Source organism: Schistocerca serialis, chromosome 1 (genome assembly GCF_023864345.2).
Source record: "Schistocerca serialis cubense isolate TAMUIC-IGC-003099 chromosome 1, iqSchSeri2.2, whole genome shotgun sequence".
In the NCBI taxonomy this organism is placed as follows: Eukaryota; Metazoa; Arthropoda; class Insecta; order Orthoptera; family Acrididae; genus Schistocerca; species Schistocerca serialis.
This window is the reverse complement of record NC_064638.1, coordinates 1274428151-1274441001: the sequence shown is the minus strand read 5'-3', so window position 1 is coordinate 1274441001 and position 12851 is coordinate 1274428151. Positions and strand designations below refer to the sequence as shown.

Genomic DNA, 12851 nt, shown 5'->3' with positions numbered 1-12851 from the left:
GATGGAGGACCGTGACAGGAAAAAGCAGGCGACGATTGGGATGGCCCGGTGAGCAATGCACGTGGACAGCATAGTCGGCGAGCAGTCTATGGCGGCAAATCCGTAGCGGGAGAACCCCGGCCTCCACCAGTAGACTATCCACGGGGCTCATACGAAAAGCGCCAGTTGCAAGCCGAACCCCACAGTGGTGTATGGGGTCTAACAACTTCAACACTGAGGGTGATGCAGACCCATAGGCCAGGCTCCCATAATCAAGCCTGGACTGCACAAGGGCTCTGTACAATCGCAACAGCGTGCAGCGATCCGCACCCCAAGATGTGTGGCTGAGGCAGCGGAGGGCATTGAGGTGCCGCCAGCACTTTTGCTTCAGCTGAGTAATATGAGGAACCCATGTGGGCCGGGCATCAAACACGAGTCCTAAGAAGCGGCAAGTGTCCACCACTTCAAGCAGGTGCCCGTCGAGGTAAAGTTCAGGATGAGGGTGGACCGTCCGACGCCTGCAGAAGTGCATAACTCGAGTCTTGGCTGCAGAGAACTGAAAACCATGAGTCAGAGCCCATGATGCTGCCTTGCGAACGGCTACTTGCAGCCTGCGTTCGACGACTCCCGTAGTCGTGGAGCCAAATGAGATGCAGAAGTCGTCGGCATACAAAGAAGGAGACACCGACGACTCCACGGCTGCAGCCAGACCATTAGTGGCCACTAGAAATAAGGAGACGCTCAACACCGAGCCCTGCGGGACCCCATTTTCCTGTATATAAGATGAACTAGAGGCGGCACCCACTTGCACCCAGAAAGAGCGGCGCAATAAAATAGAATGTTGTAAGACACACAAACCGTTAGGACTACCCAACATTATTGCCACAGAGAAGTATACAGGTTGTTACAAAAAGGTACGGCCAAACTTTCAGGAAACATTCCTCACACACAAATAAAGGAAAGATGTTATGTGGACATGTGTTCGGAAACGCTTAATTTCCATGTTAGAGCTCATTTTAGTTTCGTCAGTATGTACTGTACTTCCTCGATTCACCGCCAGTTGGCCCAATTGAAGGAAGGTAATGTTGACTTCGTTGCTTGTGTTGACATCCGACTCATTGCTCTACAGTACTAGCATCAAGCACATCAGTACGTAGCATCAACAGGTTAGTGTTCATCACGAACATGGTATTGCAGTCAGTGCAATGTTTACAAATACGGAGTTGGCAGATGCCCATTTGATGTATGGATTAGCACGGGGCAATAGCCATGGCGCGGTACGTTTGTATAGAGACAAATTTCCAGAACGAAGGTGTCCCGACAGGAAGACGTTCGAAGCAATTGATCGGTGTCTTAGGGAGAACGGAACATTCCAGCCTATGACTCGCGACTGGGGAAGACCTAGAATGACGAGGACACCTGCAATGGACGAGGCAATTCTTCGTGTAGTTGATGATAACCCTAATGTCAGTGTCAGAGAAGTTGCTGCTGTACAATGTAACGTTGACCACGTCACTGTATGGAGAGTGCTACAGGAGAACCAGTTCTTTCCGTACCATGTACAGCGTGTGCAGCTGATTGGCCTCCACGGATACACTTCTGCAAATGGTTCATCCAACAATGTGTCAATCCTCATTTCAGTGCAAATGTTCTCTTTACAGATGAGGCTTCATTCCAACGTGATCAAATTGTAAATTTTCACAATCAACGTGTGTGGGCTGACGAGAATCCGCAGGAAATTGTGCAATCAGTGATCAACACAGATTTTCTGTGAACGTTTGGGCAGGCATTGTTGGTGATGTCTTGATTGGGCCACATGTTCTTCCACCTACGCTCAATGGAGCACATTATCATGATTTCATAAGGGATACTCTACCTGTGCTGCTAGAACATGTGCCTTTACAAGTACGAAATAACATGTGGTTCATGCACGATGGAGCTCCTGCACATTTCAGTCGAAGTGTTCGTACGCTTCTCAACAACAGATTCGGTGACCGATGGATAGGTGGAGGCGGACCAATTCCATGGCCTCCGCGCTCTCCTGACCTCAACCCTCTTGACTTTCATTTATGGGGGCATTCGAAAGCTCTTGTCTACGCAACCCCGGTACCAAAGGTGGAGACTCTTCGTGTTCGTATTGTGGACGGCTGTGGTACAATACGCCATTCTCCAGGACTGCATCAGCGCATCAGGGATTCCATGCGATGGAGGGTGGATGCATGTATCCTCGCTAACGGAGGACATTTTGAACATTTCCTGCAACAAAGTGTTTCAAGTCACGCTGGTACGTTCTGTTGCTGTGTGTTTCCATTCCATGATTAATGTGATTTGAAGAGAAGTAATAAAATGAGATCTAACATGGAAAGTAAGTGTTTCCGGATACATGCCCACATAATATATTTTCTTTCTTTCTGTGTCAGGAATGTTTCCTGAAAGTTTGGCCGTACCTTTTTGTAACATCCTGTATACAGAAAGAGAGTGGGGTACCAACAACGCCTCAAGGCATTCTTTGGAACGTCAGGCGTTTGAGGATCAATAGGCATCCTGAGTTGTTGGCAATATAATTTCCTTTTCATTTTTGTATTGCCAACCTATCTCTTCTCCATTCACAACTTCTGCTATCATCTGTTCTCTCTTCGCTATCTTGAGTGTGTAGTGTACATAGTGTTTTGTTGGAGGTAAGAGTCATTGACAAACCATTTTTGAGCAAATTTCAGTACTAAAAACTGTACTAACACACTAAACAGTGGATGAGAAATGAGTGAGGAGAACATGTGAAAGTTTTGTAGACTACAATAATGTAAAATGTAAGTGTAATTAAATGTGCTTCTACTTGTTTATGAGAAACTTTCAGTACAGAGGCGGTACTGTTATGATTGTTGTATAAAGCCAAGAGATTTCATACAGAGATGAAGGTGAACATGTGTATATTATGACAACTGCAAACTGAGGCAGTTATTGTAAGAGTTTTCAGTAACTTTATTCATTGTTTATTTGTATATATTGTGTAAAGCTTATGAAACAGTATGTGTTAACCTTAATATGTAAAGATTTTCTTAAGTTGAGAAATGTGATGAGTATTTGAGAGTAAAGTTGGAAAGATTTATGATCAGAAGAGAAGAATTTGCATAGTAAAGAGAGATGTTTCCAGCAGTAACTTGCATGAGTGAAATTGAGTCTGAAGCGCCTTTTAATGATTGCTGTTTTGGAATCTGGGTTGGGTAAAGATAGGGATAGTTAAGCGTACCATTTACTTTTGACGAGTAAAGATTAGTTCACTTTTTACTGAAAAATATTTTTTCTAAAGAACACTTTATACTGAATAATACTTCGGTGGAGTAATGTTACTACCGGATATGTAAAGTCAGTGAAATACAGGCAACTGTCTTTGTAACTGAACCAATTACGACAAGAAACAAATAGTGCACGTATTTGGAAGAAATGTGTATAACATTATTCTTTGCAGGAAGCAAAGTAATGACTGTTTGGCTTAGACATACTGTATTTTACAGGTATGCCCATTATGTAAACCAGATACGAGAGTCATTTCTGCCTGACATATGAGTGGACGTGGATGTTTACCTAGTACGCAGGTGTGGAATTGGTGTAAGAGTAAATGTGAAAAGTTCCCATGTTGTTTCATCGAAAAGTACGTGCTGAAAATATACAATTTTTATAGATGCTCACCACAGTGAAAAAACTTTTGTGAAACATAGGAAATAGTTCCCCTCTCATACTATTGTCAAATAAGTAATTTTAAAGACACCAACATTTTGTGAGAAGTTTGTGAAGAAGTCTACTTAGTTAAAAGAGAGAGGCCCTCCATAGCATCTCTACATAGTGTAGATTATGTCATGTTTTAAAAGTTTTCTTATAAACACTCACCATAGCCAATTTCGGCAATAGCTTACATTCATAATGAAGGACACCCACCAAAGTGCCTTTTATATAAAGATGGTTTCAGTGAAGTAATATAGTGCATTTTTATTACAAAAATTTCTTTTTTTATGAAAATGGGAAAGTAATGTATTATGGTGAAGGGAATTTGAAAAAAAAAAATTACCATTTTAATAATTTTTGTCAAATGGACAGTTATTTTCTCAAAAAGAATAAAAAAATTGAATTTTGTAATGATTTTTGTAAATAGTTTTGATATATTGTTACAAAGCCCAAGCCATGAAAATTCACTATATTACTGTAACAGAGCTAAATGTTTTGTACATTTTCATTTTTCAATAAGCTTTCTGGCATTCAAAATTTTGTAAAGAATCAGTGGGCAATTAGTTTCTGTTTGCTTGGCTAAATTTACATAGTGGTAATAATTCTGCTGTAATGTGAACCTCAAATATACTTTAAAATAATTTCTGGTTCATAGGGGTGTGTGTAATTTAGCAAATTATTATGAGCTGTCATCTTGCGTTTAATGCGTAGCTTGCTGTAGGGTCAGGAGGAGAGCAGATTTTGATTCTCATGCTCGCATAGCTGATGCTGGCTACTCGGCCGAGCGAGCCGTGTGCTTGCCTAACACTACAGGCAATACATTACACTCACATCACATGAATACTCCACAAATCACACTAAATCTATGAATGTGAAGAAGTACTATTAAATATTAATCAATCTTTTTCAGACTTAGAATATCAAATTCTATGGATAACACAACCATACTGTTCAAATCAATAATATCAAACCTTCAGAGATATAAAATTTACAAACACTTAATAACCATGAAACTGAGTTAGGGACTGTAATGGATTCATCAGTAGTATGAACTGGAACTACAAACAAGAGAATAGGTTTGTACAATCTAATTTTCTGAAATTTTCTTTAGTTTCATTACTACAGATTTCTGAAGTAATTAGAAGTACTTTGGAAAATTATTATTTTGTCGTGTTTTAGACAGACTAAGAGAGTGAATGGAGGACATACATACAGCAAGAGTGTGATATTTTACTAAAAATATGTAAATGTATGTGTGAGAAAGTTGTTATAGAATAAAGGAATTTGTTATGTACGACCAAGTGAGTTTGATTTTGTAAAAGGCTACTAGAAGGGGCATCGAGTATTAAATTTATCAGTAATTTACTTAGTGAAAAGGAATCGTATTTTGTTTCCGTTCAATTTAATTTAGTTTCAGATTTACAAGATTTCTTCTAGTCTAAATTACCTGTGGTAATCTCATTGGTGGACATTCAAAATACCGCAATTATAGAAGTGCTCCAGATGATCTCATTGGTTGTTTAACATACTAACCAAAAGGAATTCAGCATTTCGCACATGTTTGATAGGACTTTGGGCTTCAGATCTATGGGTCATAATAATCGCTCAGGAGCTGTCTTATGGTAAACACTTACGTTTCAATGCACTGATCAAATTTGTACCAAAATGAAGAAATTCACACATTTGAGCGGTTCTAGTGTCGTTGACAAAAAGGAACTACAGTCTTGAGTATTTTATGAAAGTTTGAAGTTTGTAAGTAGTTTATTTTAGGAGATATTAACATGTGAACATTTCACATTGTACAGAAACTCCATGTGGTACGTTTCATATGGATTACGAGACATTATGGCAAGCACTAGCTTACAAGCAGCCTACTGAATGACTGAATATGTTAACTTACAAGCAGTCGTGGGTCAGCGACTGTTTAGGACATTCAAAATATCGGGTTGGACTAAATATCTTCTGTCTAGTTTCGGGTGTGAACTTGTATCAGAGACAGTCAGTAACATTGCATAATTGATGTTGGGACAATAAATACAGACTTGATAACCCTTTTCCTTGTTTTAAAGACAATAAACCAACTTAAAGCAAATTTTAGACTTTTTTTTCAAATGAGTCATGCAAAAATCCCAATCGCCCTATAGTTTAACTAAATTTCAGCTTCTGCCCATAGACTGGAGTTACATGGCCTGTGTGTGGTAGGCATTTAGCCAAATTTTTGTCAACACTGCTTTTGTCAGCTAAACCAGTGCCTACCATCGCAGAGTGAAGGGGCAGGCAAGCTGAAACCTATCCAGGTAAGTGGACTGATTGTTTAAACGATAGTGAGAGACCAACCCACCCCACTGCAACCTGTACCTGTCTCCTAACTTTGGAACTTCACAGAACTTCACCTGCATACCTTGTGGGTTAGCACGACAGCAAGAAAGGATATTGTGGAGACATGGCTTAGCTATAGCCTAAGGCTTCTGTGAAGATTGTGAGGTAGGAGATGAAATATTGGCAAAAGTAAAGCTGTAAGGGCAGGTTCTGACTCGTCTTAGGATAGCTCAGTTGGTATAGCACTTGCCCACAAAAAGGCAACGGTCCCAGTTTTGAGTCACAATGTAACATACAGTTTCAATCTGCCAGTAAATTTCAAATCAGTGCAAGCTCTGCTGCAGAGTGAAAATTCATTCTGAAAAATGTTCTTAATTACAGCCTTTGAACTTTAGCACAGAACACTTATCTCATATTTCACTTACATTTTCAGAACTGATATCGATGTGTTTCAAAACAATAAATTGTTTAAAATTACAAAGAATGTAGCAACTACTACTGGTTGCTACATTCTTTACAATTTTATATTCCACGGTCACTGCACAGAAAGGGAACCTTATGGAGCCCAACATTCAATAAATTGTTTTTTTACATGTGGAAGAACAAATGAGAACAGAAGCCCTTATCTAAAAACCTCATCCAACAACATTACAGAGCATAAAAAAAAATAAGACCATTAGCTCCCAGTAGACTATGCTGACACCCCTCACTACCACAGTCCCCATATCCTTCTGAAATAATTTGTCTGGGCAAATAATCAAGCACCTCAAAGAGAGTCATTTTAACCTTCTCTGCAATTGTGATACTTATTTTTCATATTTGGTTTATATCAGCATGTTTTGTGAGTGTTCACTCACATTTTTTATGTACTTACCAATGCCAAGAGCCTGAGCAAATGTAACAAAAAATTTGTTTGCTTCACTTTTAAGAAAGCTTGGAGAGACAACAACAATTAACCGGTTACACCTTTCAGATATTAGTCTCATAATTGCTTCGTGTTCAAATGCAAGACCACCAATCAAATCACGATCTCGTAAACACAGCTGGAACAAATTAACAGTGTAAAACATGTGAAAATATAATTCAGTAATAAACACAAGGCTATCAGAAGATTCTAATTATAATCAATATTTTCTACAACAACAACAACAACAAATAAGGTACAAAGCCTACTTGCTTGCCACTGCAACTGATCCATGTTAAGAGCACTTGTCTTTGTGATTTTATAACACAGACCACACCTAACACTACATACATTCTCAATGTATGACTAAGTGTTCACAGACAGAAAAAAGCTTAATGTGGTATGGGAAGTAAGAGATTTTATACAAAATTAAATTTCACTATTACAGATTAATTATACACTATGGTGTACAGCAAACCAATAACCTCCCACCCAAAATTACATTAGTATCTAGTGGATATTGACAGATTTACACAATTTCCTTGAGCTACTTAGTTACACAGTCCATCCCACAGAAACGGTGACTGATGTGAAATAAAACACAAGATTACATTTGCTTGTAGTGTACATGTCTTGTTTATTCAAAACAGTCTCCTTGTGAGTCAATACGCACTGCAAGCATTGGAAAAATTGTTCAAAATAATTCTGATAGTCAACAACTGGAATTGCCTTCAAGACCACTGTCGTAGCCTTCCAGTATCCGAGATCACGTAGAAATGCCGTCCTTTCATCGCCATTTTCACTTTGGGAAATAGTCAAGAGGTTGCATGAGCCATATTCATTGAATAAGGAGGGTAGTGAAACATAATGATACCTTTTTGAGCCAACAAATGGTGTACAATCTTGCTTTTGTGCACTGGAGCATTGTCATGCAACTAACACCATGTTCCTTCTTCGTGCTATTCAGGTCTCGTCTGAACAAGCATCGCCCATAAACAAGTTAAAACATCCAATTGATAATGTGCATTATTTCACCTTCTGGAGTTAATTTCTTATGGATAATTTCTTTGGAATCAAAGATGACTGTAAGCAGTGTCTTGACATCCACTCTGCAATGTTTTTGATCATCCGTGAGTAAGTGGGACACAAAGAGACAACAAATCATCTTTTTGTACAAATTTTCAGTCTCAATTCAATGCACACTTGTTTTAGGAATTCCAGTGAACTCCTCAAGTGACCTGGTAGATGCACAACAATCATTTTCAGCCACTTTTCAAACATTTTCTTCAACTCTAACTGTTGCTGATGCTACTGGATGTCAATCGTCTTCAATGCTCTCCTGCCATCATGAAATCTTGCATATCACTTAAAAATGTTTTTACAACTCAATGATTCACTACCATAAACACTCTGTACCATTTCAGAAGTTCATGTGGCACTCTTAACCACTGTGCAACAAAACTTAATGTTTGCACATTGCGCCATTACTCTTTTCACGACCAAGGGTCAAAACATACTGTTACAGTTTTGTTTACTACAAGCAGTCTATGATGCCAGTGCTCTTCATTGTAAAATGGCAGGCATTCAAAACACTACACTACTCAATTCTTGCATCAGATCACAGATGGCAGCAGTGGTTCCACAAATATAAGGGGCATTCAAAAAGAAATGAGCTGGAGGCATAATTACAGAAACCAGTACCTGCATATTAGAAATATTGACCCTGGCTATTTAGACACTTGTCCGATTGTGACAAGGTGGTGAATGGCTGTCTCATAAAATTCCCAGGGCTGCGATGTTAACCAGTTCTGCATGTACAGCTGGACTTCACCGTCCGAGGTGAATCGTTTGCCCCTATGCTGACGTTGTTCTTTCACCAAGATGGCCCCCTTCTGATTCACTTCCTGCAGCATGGGACAACAGTGAATGCCCAGCATTACTCACAAACCTTGATCACCCTTTGCCAAGCGATCAAATAATAACCACCACGCAATCTTATTCTGCTCCATGACAATGCAAAACCTCATAAAGCCAACATAATCGCACCACTCCTGCAAAAATTCAACAGGGGAGGTTCTCTGCCACCCTCCATACAGTCTGGACCTCTACCTGTGACTACGCCATTTTTGGTCCCCTTAAGAAGGCTCTTGAGGGGCAAGCGATTCACCTCAGATGACGACGTCCAGCTATACATCCAGAACTGGTTAACATAGCAACCACGGGAATTTTATGAGACTGCCATTGACAGCCATTCACTGCCTTGTGTCACAGTGGGACAAGTGTCTCAACAGCCATGGTCAATACTTCTAACATACAGGTACTGGTTTCTGTAATTATGCCTCCAGCTCATTTCTTTTTGAATGCCCCTTACATAAAATCAGTCATCTTTTCTGTGCGACAGACTGCGTATATATATTAACAGCAGTAGTTAAGACACAAAAAGAGGAAAAATAACCTCAAAGGTACGCTCTGTGATTCTAATAGTACTGCTTCAGAAGTAATTCCTGTACTCACAGTAAGTCACCTGATTATTTACTTCTTATATTACGTACTTCGCTTCACAAAGTGCACTGCTCGATAAGCTTCTATAAAGTCATCACAGAGCATAACATGTACTGCATCAAACAGGAAAGAATTATTTCTATTCCTGACAATACTTAACTAAGGGATGAGATGTACAGGTTTGACAACTGATTGCACCCATCTTTCTCATTAAAGTCTAGAAAAAACATATGACAAAAACTGAAAGTGGTATCATCACCAGATATTTGAAGCCCAACTGCATACACATCATTATCTTAAATTGACCCCAATGAAATTTAGTTCTGAAAGACAGGAACTGATTATTTTAAGTACACGACAACACAATCACAGTCAGCTAATTAGATCAGCTGAAGCTGTGTCATTGAGGTATAAAATTTTCTCAGTGTTCAAGTCATACCATGTTGGAGTTAAAAACTATAACATGGAATGATATTCTCCATACTGTTAATCAGGAGATAACTGAATGCTGGGACTGACTGATGTGTGTTTATCATACAGTGGATCTCTGACTTACTACTGATGGAGTGACATCACCTAGAGTATGTCAGAATTATAGAGCAGAAGAAGAATGTCAGCAGCACCACAACTTCCCTCAGAAATCAAGTTTTTAATTTTAGTTCTTTGTCAACAGTCCACTCCTATTGTCTGTACCCCAGCTGCTGCACTAAGGAAATAACCAGTGTGTGGTGAATCAACAAACACACATCTATATTTCAACCACTTTTGTTATAATGAAGTCCCAGTAAGAAAAAGTATAACGTCTTTGTATCTTCGAGGGGAGTTTATGATCTTTAATAAGGCCACATTCTGCTATCTGCGACTGCTCCAAATTTCTGAATTTGATATGATCTTTGGGTTCAGACCAGAGCACAGACATTGTACAAAGAATCACATTCTGAACACATTAACAAACTGAGTACATAGTATGTCAGATTTTATGTTCCTGGCATTAACATTTTATCACAATTTACGACATTTTTTGAAGTTCCCTCAAATTTCCTATGTCCACATGTTAATTTACACCTGATTTTGCATCAACATATTTATAATTTTCACACAATTTACGCTTCATGAAAAAAATGTTTGTGGAGAAAAAATTGACATAAAATGACACTGGCATGATGTTGGTCGTCAAGCAGTGTTAACAAATATTACGTGCTCAAGTTTTTTGACAAAAGGGCGCTCTATTGAGTGAATCTGAACCAATAAACATGAGAAAGTTTGAACAATTCATGTCATATCACCTGCTCCTGCCAAGCTGTAATTGCCGTGCTGGCGGATGGGAGCAACTAGGTTCATTCGAACAAAGATACCATGACCAATCACAGTCCTTTCCAAATTGTCTATTGCACATGCACAGTTTTGTGATTGTTGTGATCGTGGTGACACCTCTGTCAAACCCAATGAGCTCAATACTAAATTGGAGAGACTACTCAAAGGCATCTTTGCCCAGGAAACTGTGGCATATTAAGAGGAGTTAGAAAGGAAAAAAATTTTTTTTTCACATTTATCAGTAATTTTTTTATATATAAAACTGTGGATTGCTGTGTTATAAAGGTCATGTACAGAAGAGGATGGACACCAGGTTGAGGAAGTTTAAACAAAGTTTGAGAGACAAGAAACATTCTGATGGTAAAACCATAAGAGGGAGGCTGACAGACAAAATGATTGATGAACTGCAGCTGTATTGTGGGATGGCCATTAGAAATAATGCTGAGGATTTGTTGAAAATAAAGCAGGCAGTATAGGCTACCTTCTTCCACAGACTGTCAACTGATGGAAAACCAGTACACCACCTTTGCCCTCCTGCCCGATTCATGGTGCAATTACCGCAATGCCCAGTACTCAAACAGTTCATACAGCAATAAACATTCCATGCCAGCAGCAGTCATGGATATCATAAAACATATTTACAAAGCCCTGGAAAATCCTGAATTACTGAAGAAGTGCCTGCATGGTCAGACTCAAAATCCCAATGAGTCGTTCAATAATCTTATATGGACTTGCTTACCAAAAAATGTTTTTGTTAGAATGAAGACACTAAATGGAGGGAGGGTGGTGGGGGGGGGGGGGGGGGGGGAGAGAGATCAGTGATACTGTTATTGCTTTTAATGATGGCAACACTGGTAGGGTGAAAGTGCTACAGAATTTGGGAATTAATCCTGGAGCAAACTGCATCAGAGAACTTGAATGGATGGACAAGGTTCGCATTGATAAAGCAGAGTATGCAGCACAATTGGCCACTAAGGAGTCCAGAAAAAAGAAAAGAAGAAAAAACTTGGAAAAAGATCAAGAGGATGATATACAGTATGAGGCAGGGTGCTTCTGAGTGACTACAAATAAAAAAATAAGCATGTTTTAAGTGAGGCACAGTCTTTTGAAACTTTAGAAGCCGTTCCTGAAAATTTACATTTTCTGTTGCATTTTTTCCTAAATCTCAGAAACCATTTCAAGTAGAGTGTTCAAATTTTTCTGGAAGTAATAGCATACATAATCTGAGTCTACTGAACTAAAAGAACAACATAATATTATGTACAATTAAAATTATTTAGGGTAACAAACAAAAAAGTACACCTAATTTTAACCATGTAATTAAAAAAATGTATTTCTGAAAGCAGTGGGTGAAATGCAATTATTGTAGTTCAGTAGACTCAGAACATACTGTTTAATGTCCTGTAAAAGTTTCATGTGAATGGCTACGGTGGTTCCTGATACACAAGGAAGCCAAGACATTAAATTTAACATTGTAGGGATAGGGCGTTCCAAATCCCCTTAAAGTGACTATTTCTTTTTTTAACAAACATGGTCAAGAGTTGAGTTGCATACAGGTGCAGTAATCGATGGACAACAGGAAGCAATATTCAATTCCATCTAACTTACACACACTTTAGTATAGGGAAAAGAAAACAGTGTTCGAGAAATTCAAATACTATGAAAAGATATCTAAAATCCTTTCAGTTTCCTCAGTTGGGTCCAGAACTTTTAAAGAAATGGGTACATGCATTATTAAGGTAATAATGGACCCCACTGAAACATAGCGTCATTCTTAGTACTCATTTTACAAAAAACAGCTGTGTGTTTCGACCAGGAGCTGATTGACAGCTGCTGATGGATGATGCTATACCAAGTTTATTCAGTTTTCCAGACCATTTGCAAGCACAAATCAATCAGAGAGGGTTACTTGTTTGGAATAAACCATCAGTAACTGGATGTAAAACCATGCATTTAACTAGCAAGAAGGGTACACATTGCTGTCATTGTATAGTTACGAATTTCTAGTAGCTCGTAACTGTTTCTGATGGGTTCTTTTAATTCCGTTTCAGGAAATGAATAAGATCCTAATGACAAACACATTAGCGAATCTGATGATGACCATGAGAAGTGT

The 12851-nt window shown here is 38.9% G+C and overlaps 1 protein-coding gene across 1 annotated transcript in view; it reads right to left on the bottom strand.

The window, feature by feature from the left end:
• LOC126419555 (myeloid differentiation primary response protein MyD88) overlaps nt 1-12851 on the bottom strand; it is a 112559-nt gene that overhangs the window by 53609 nt on the left and 46099 nt on the right. Inside the window, exon 6 of the mRNA XM_050086747.1 lies at nt 6893-7061. Within this exon, the coding sequence (XP_049942704.1) occupies nt 6893-7061 (169 nt within the window). The remainder of the gene's footprint in view (nt 1-6892; nt 7062-12851) is intronic.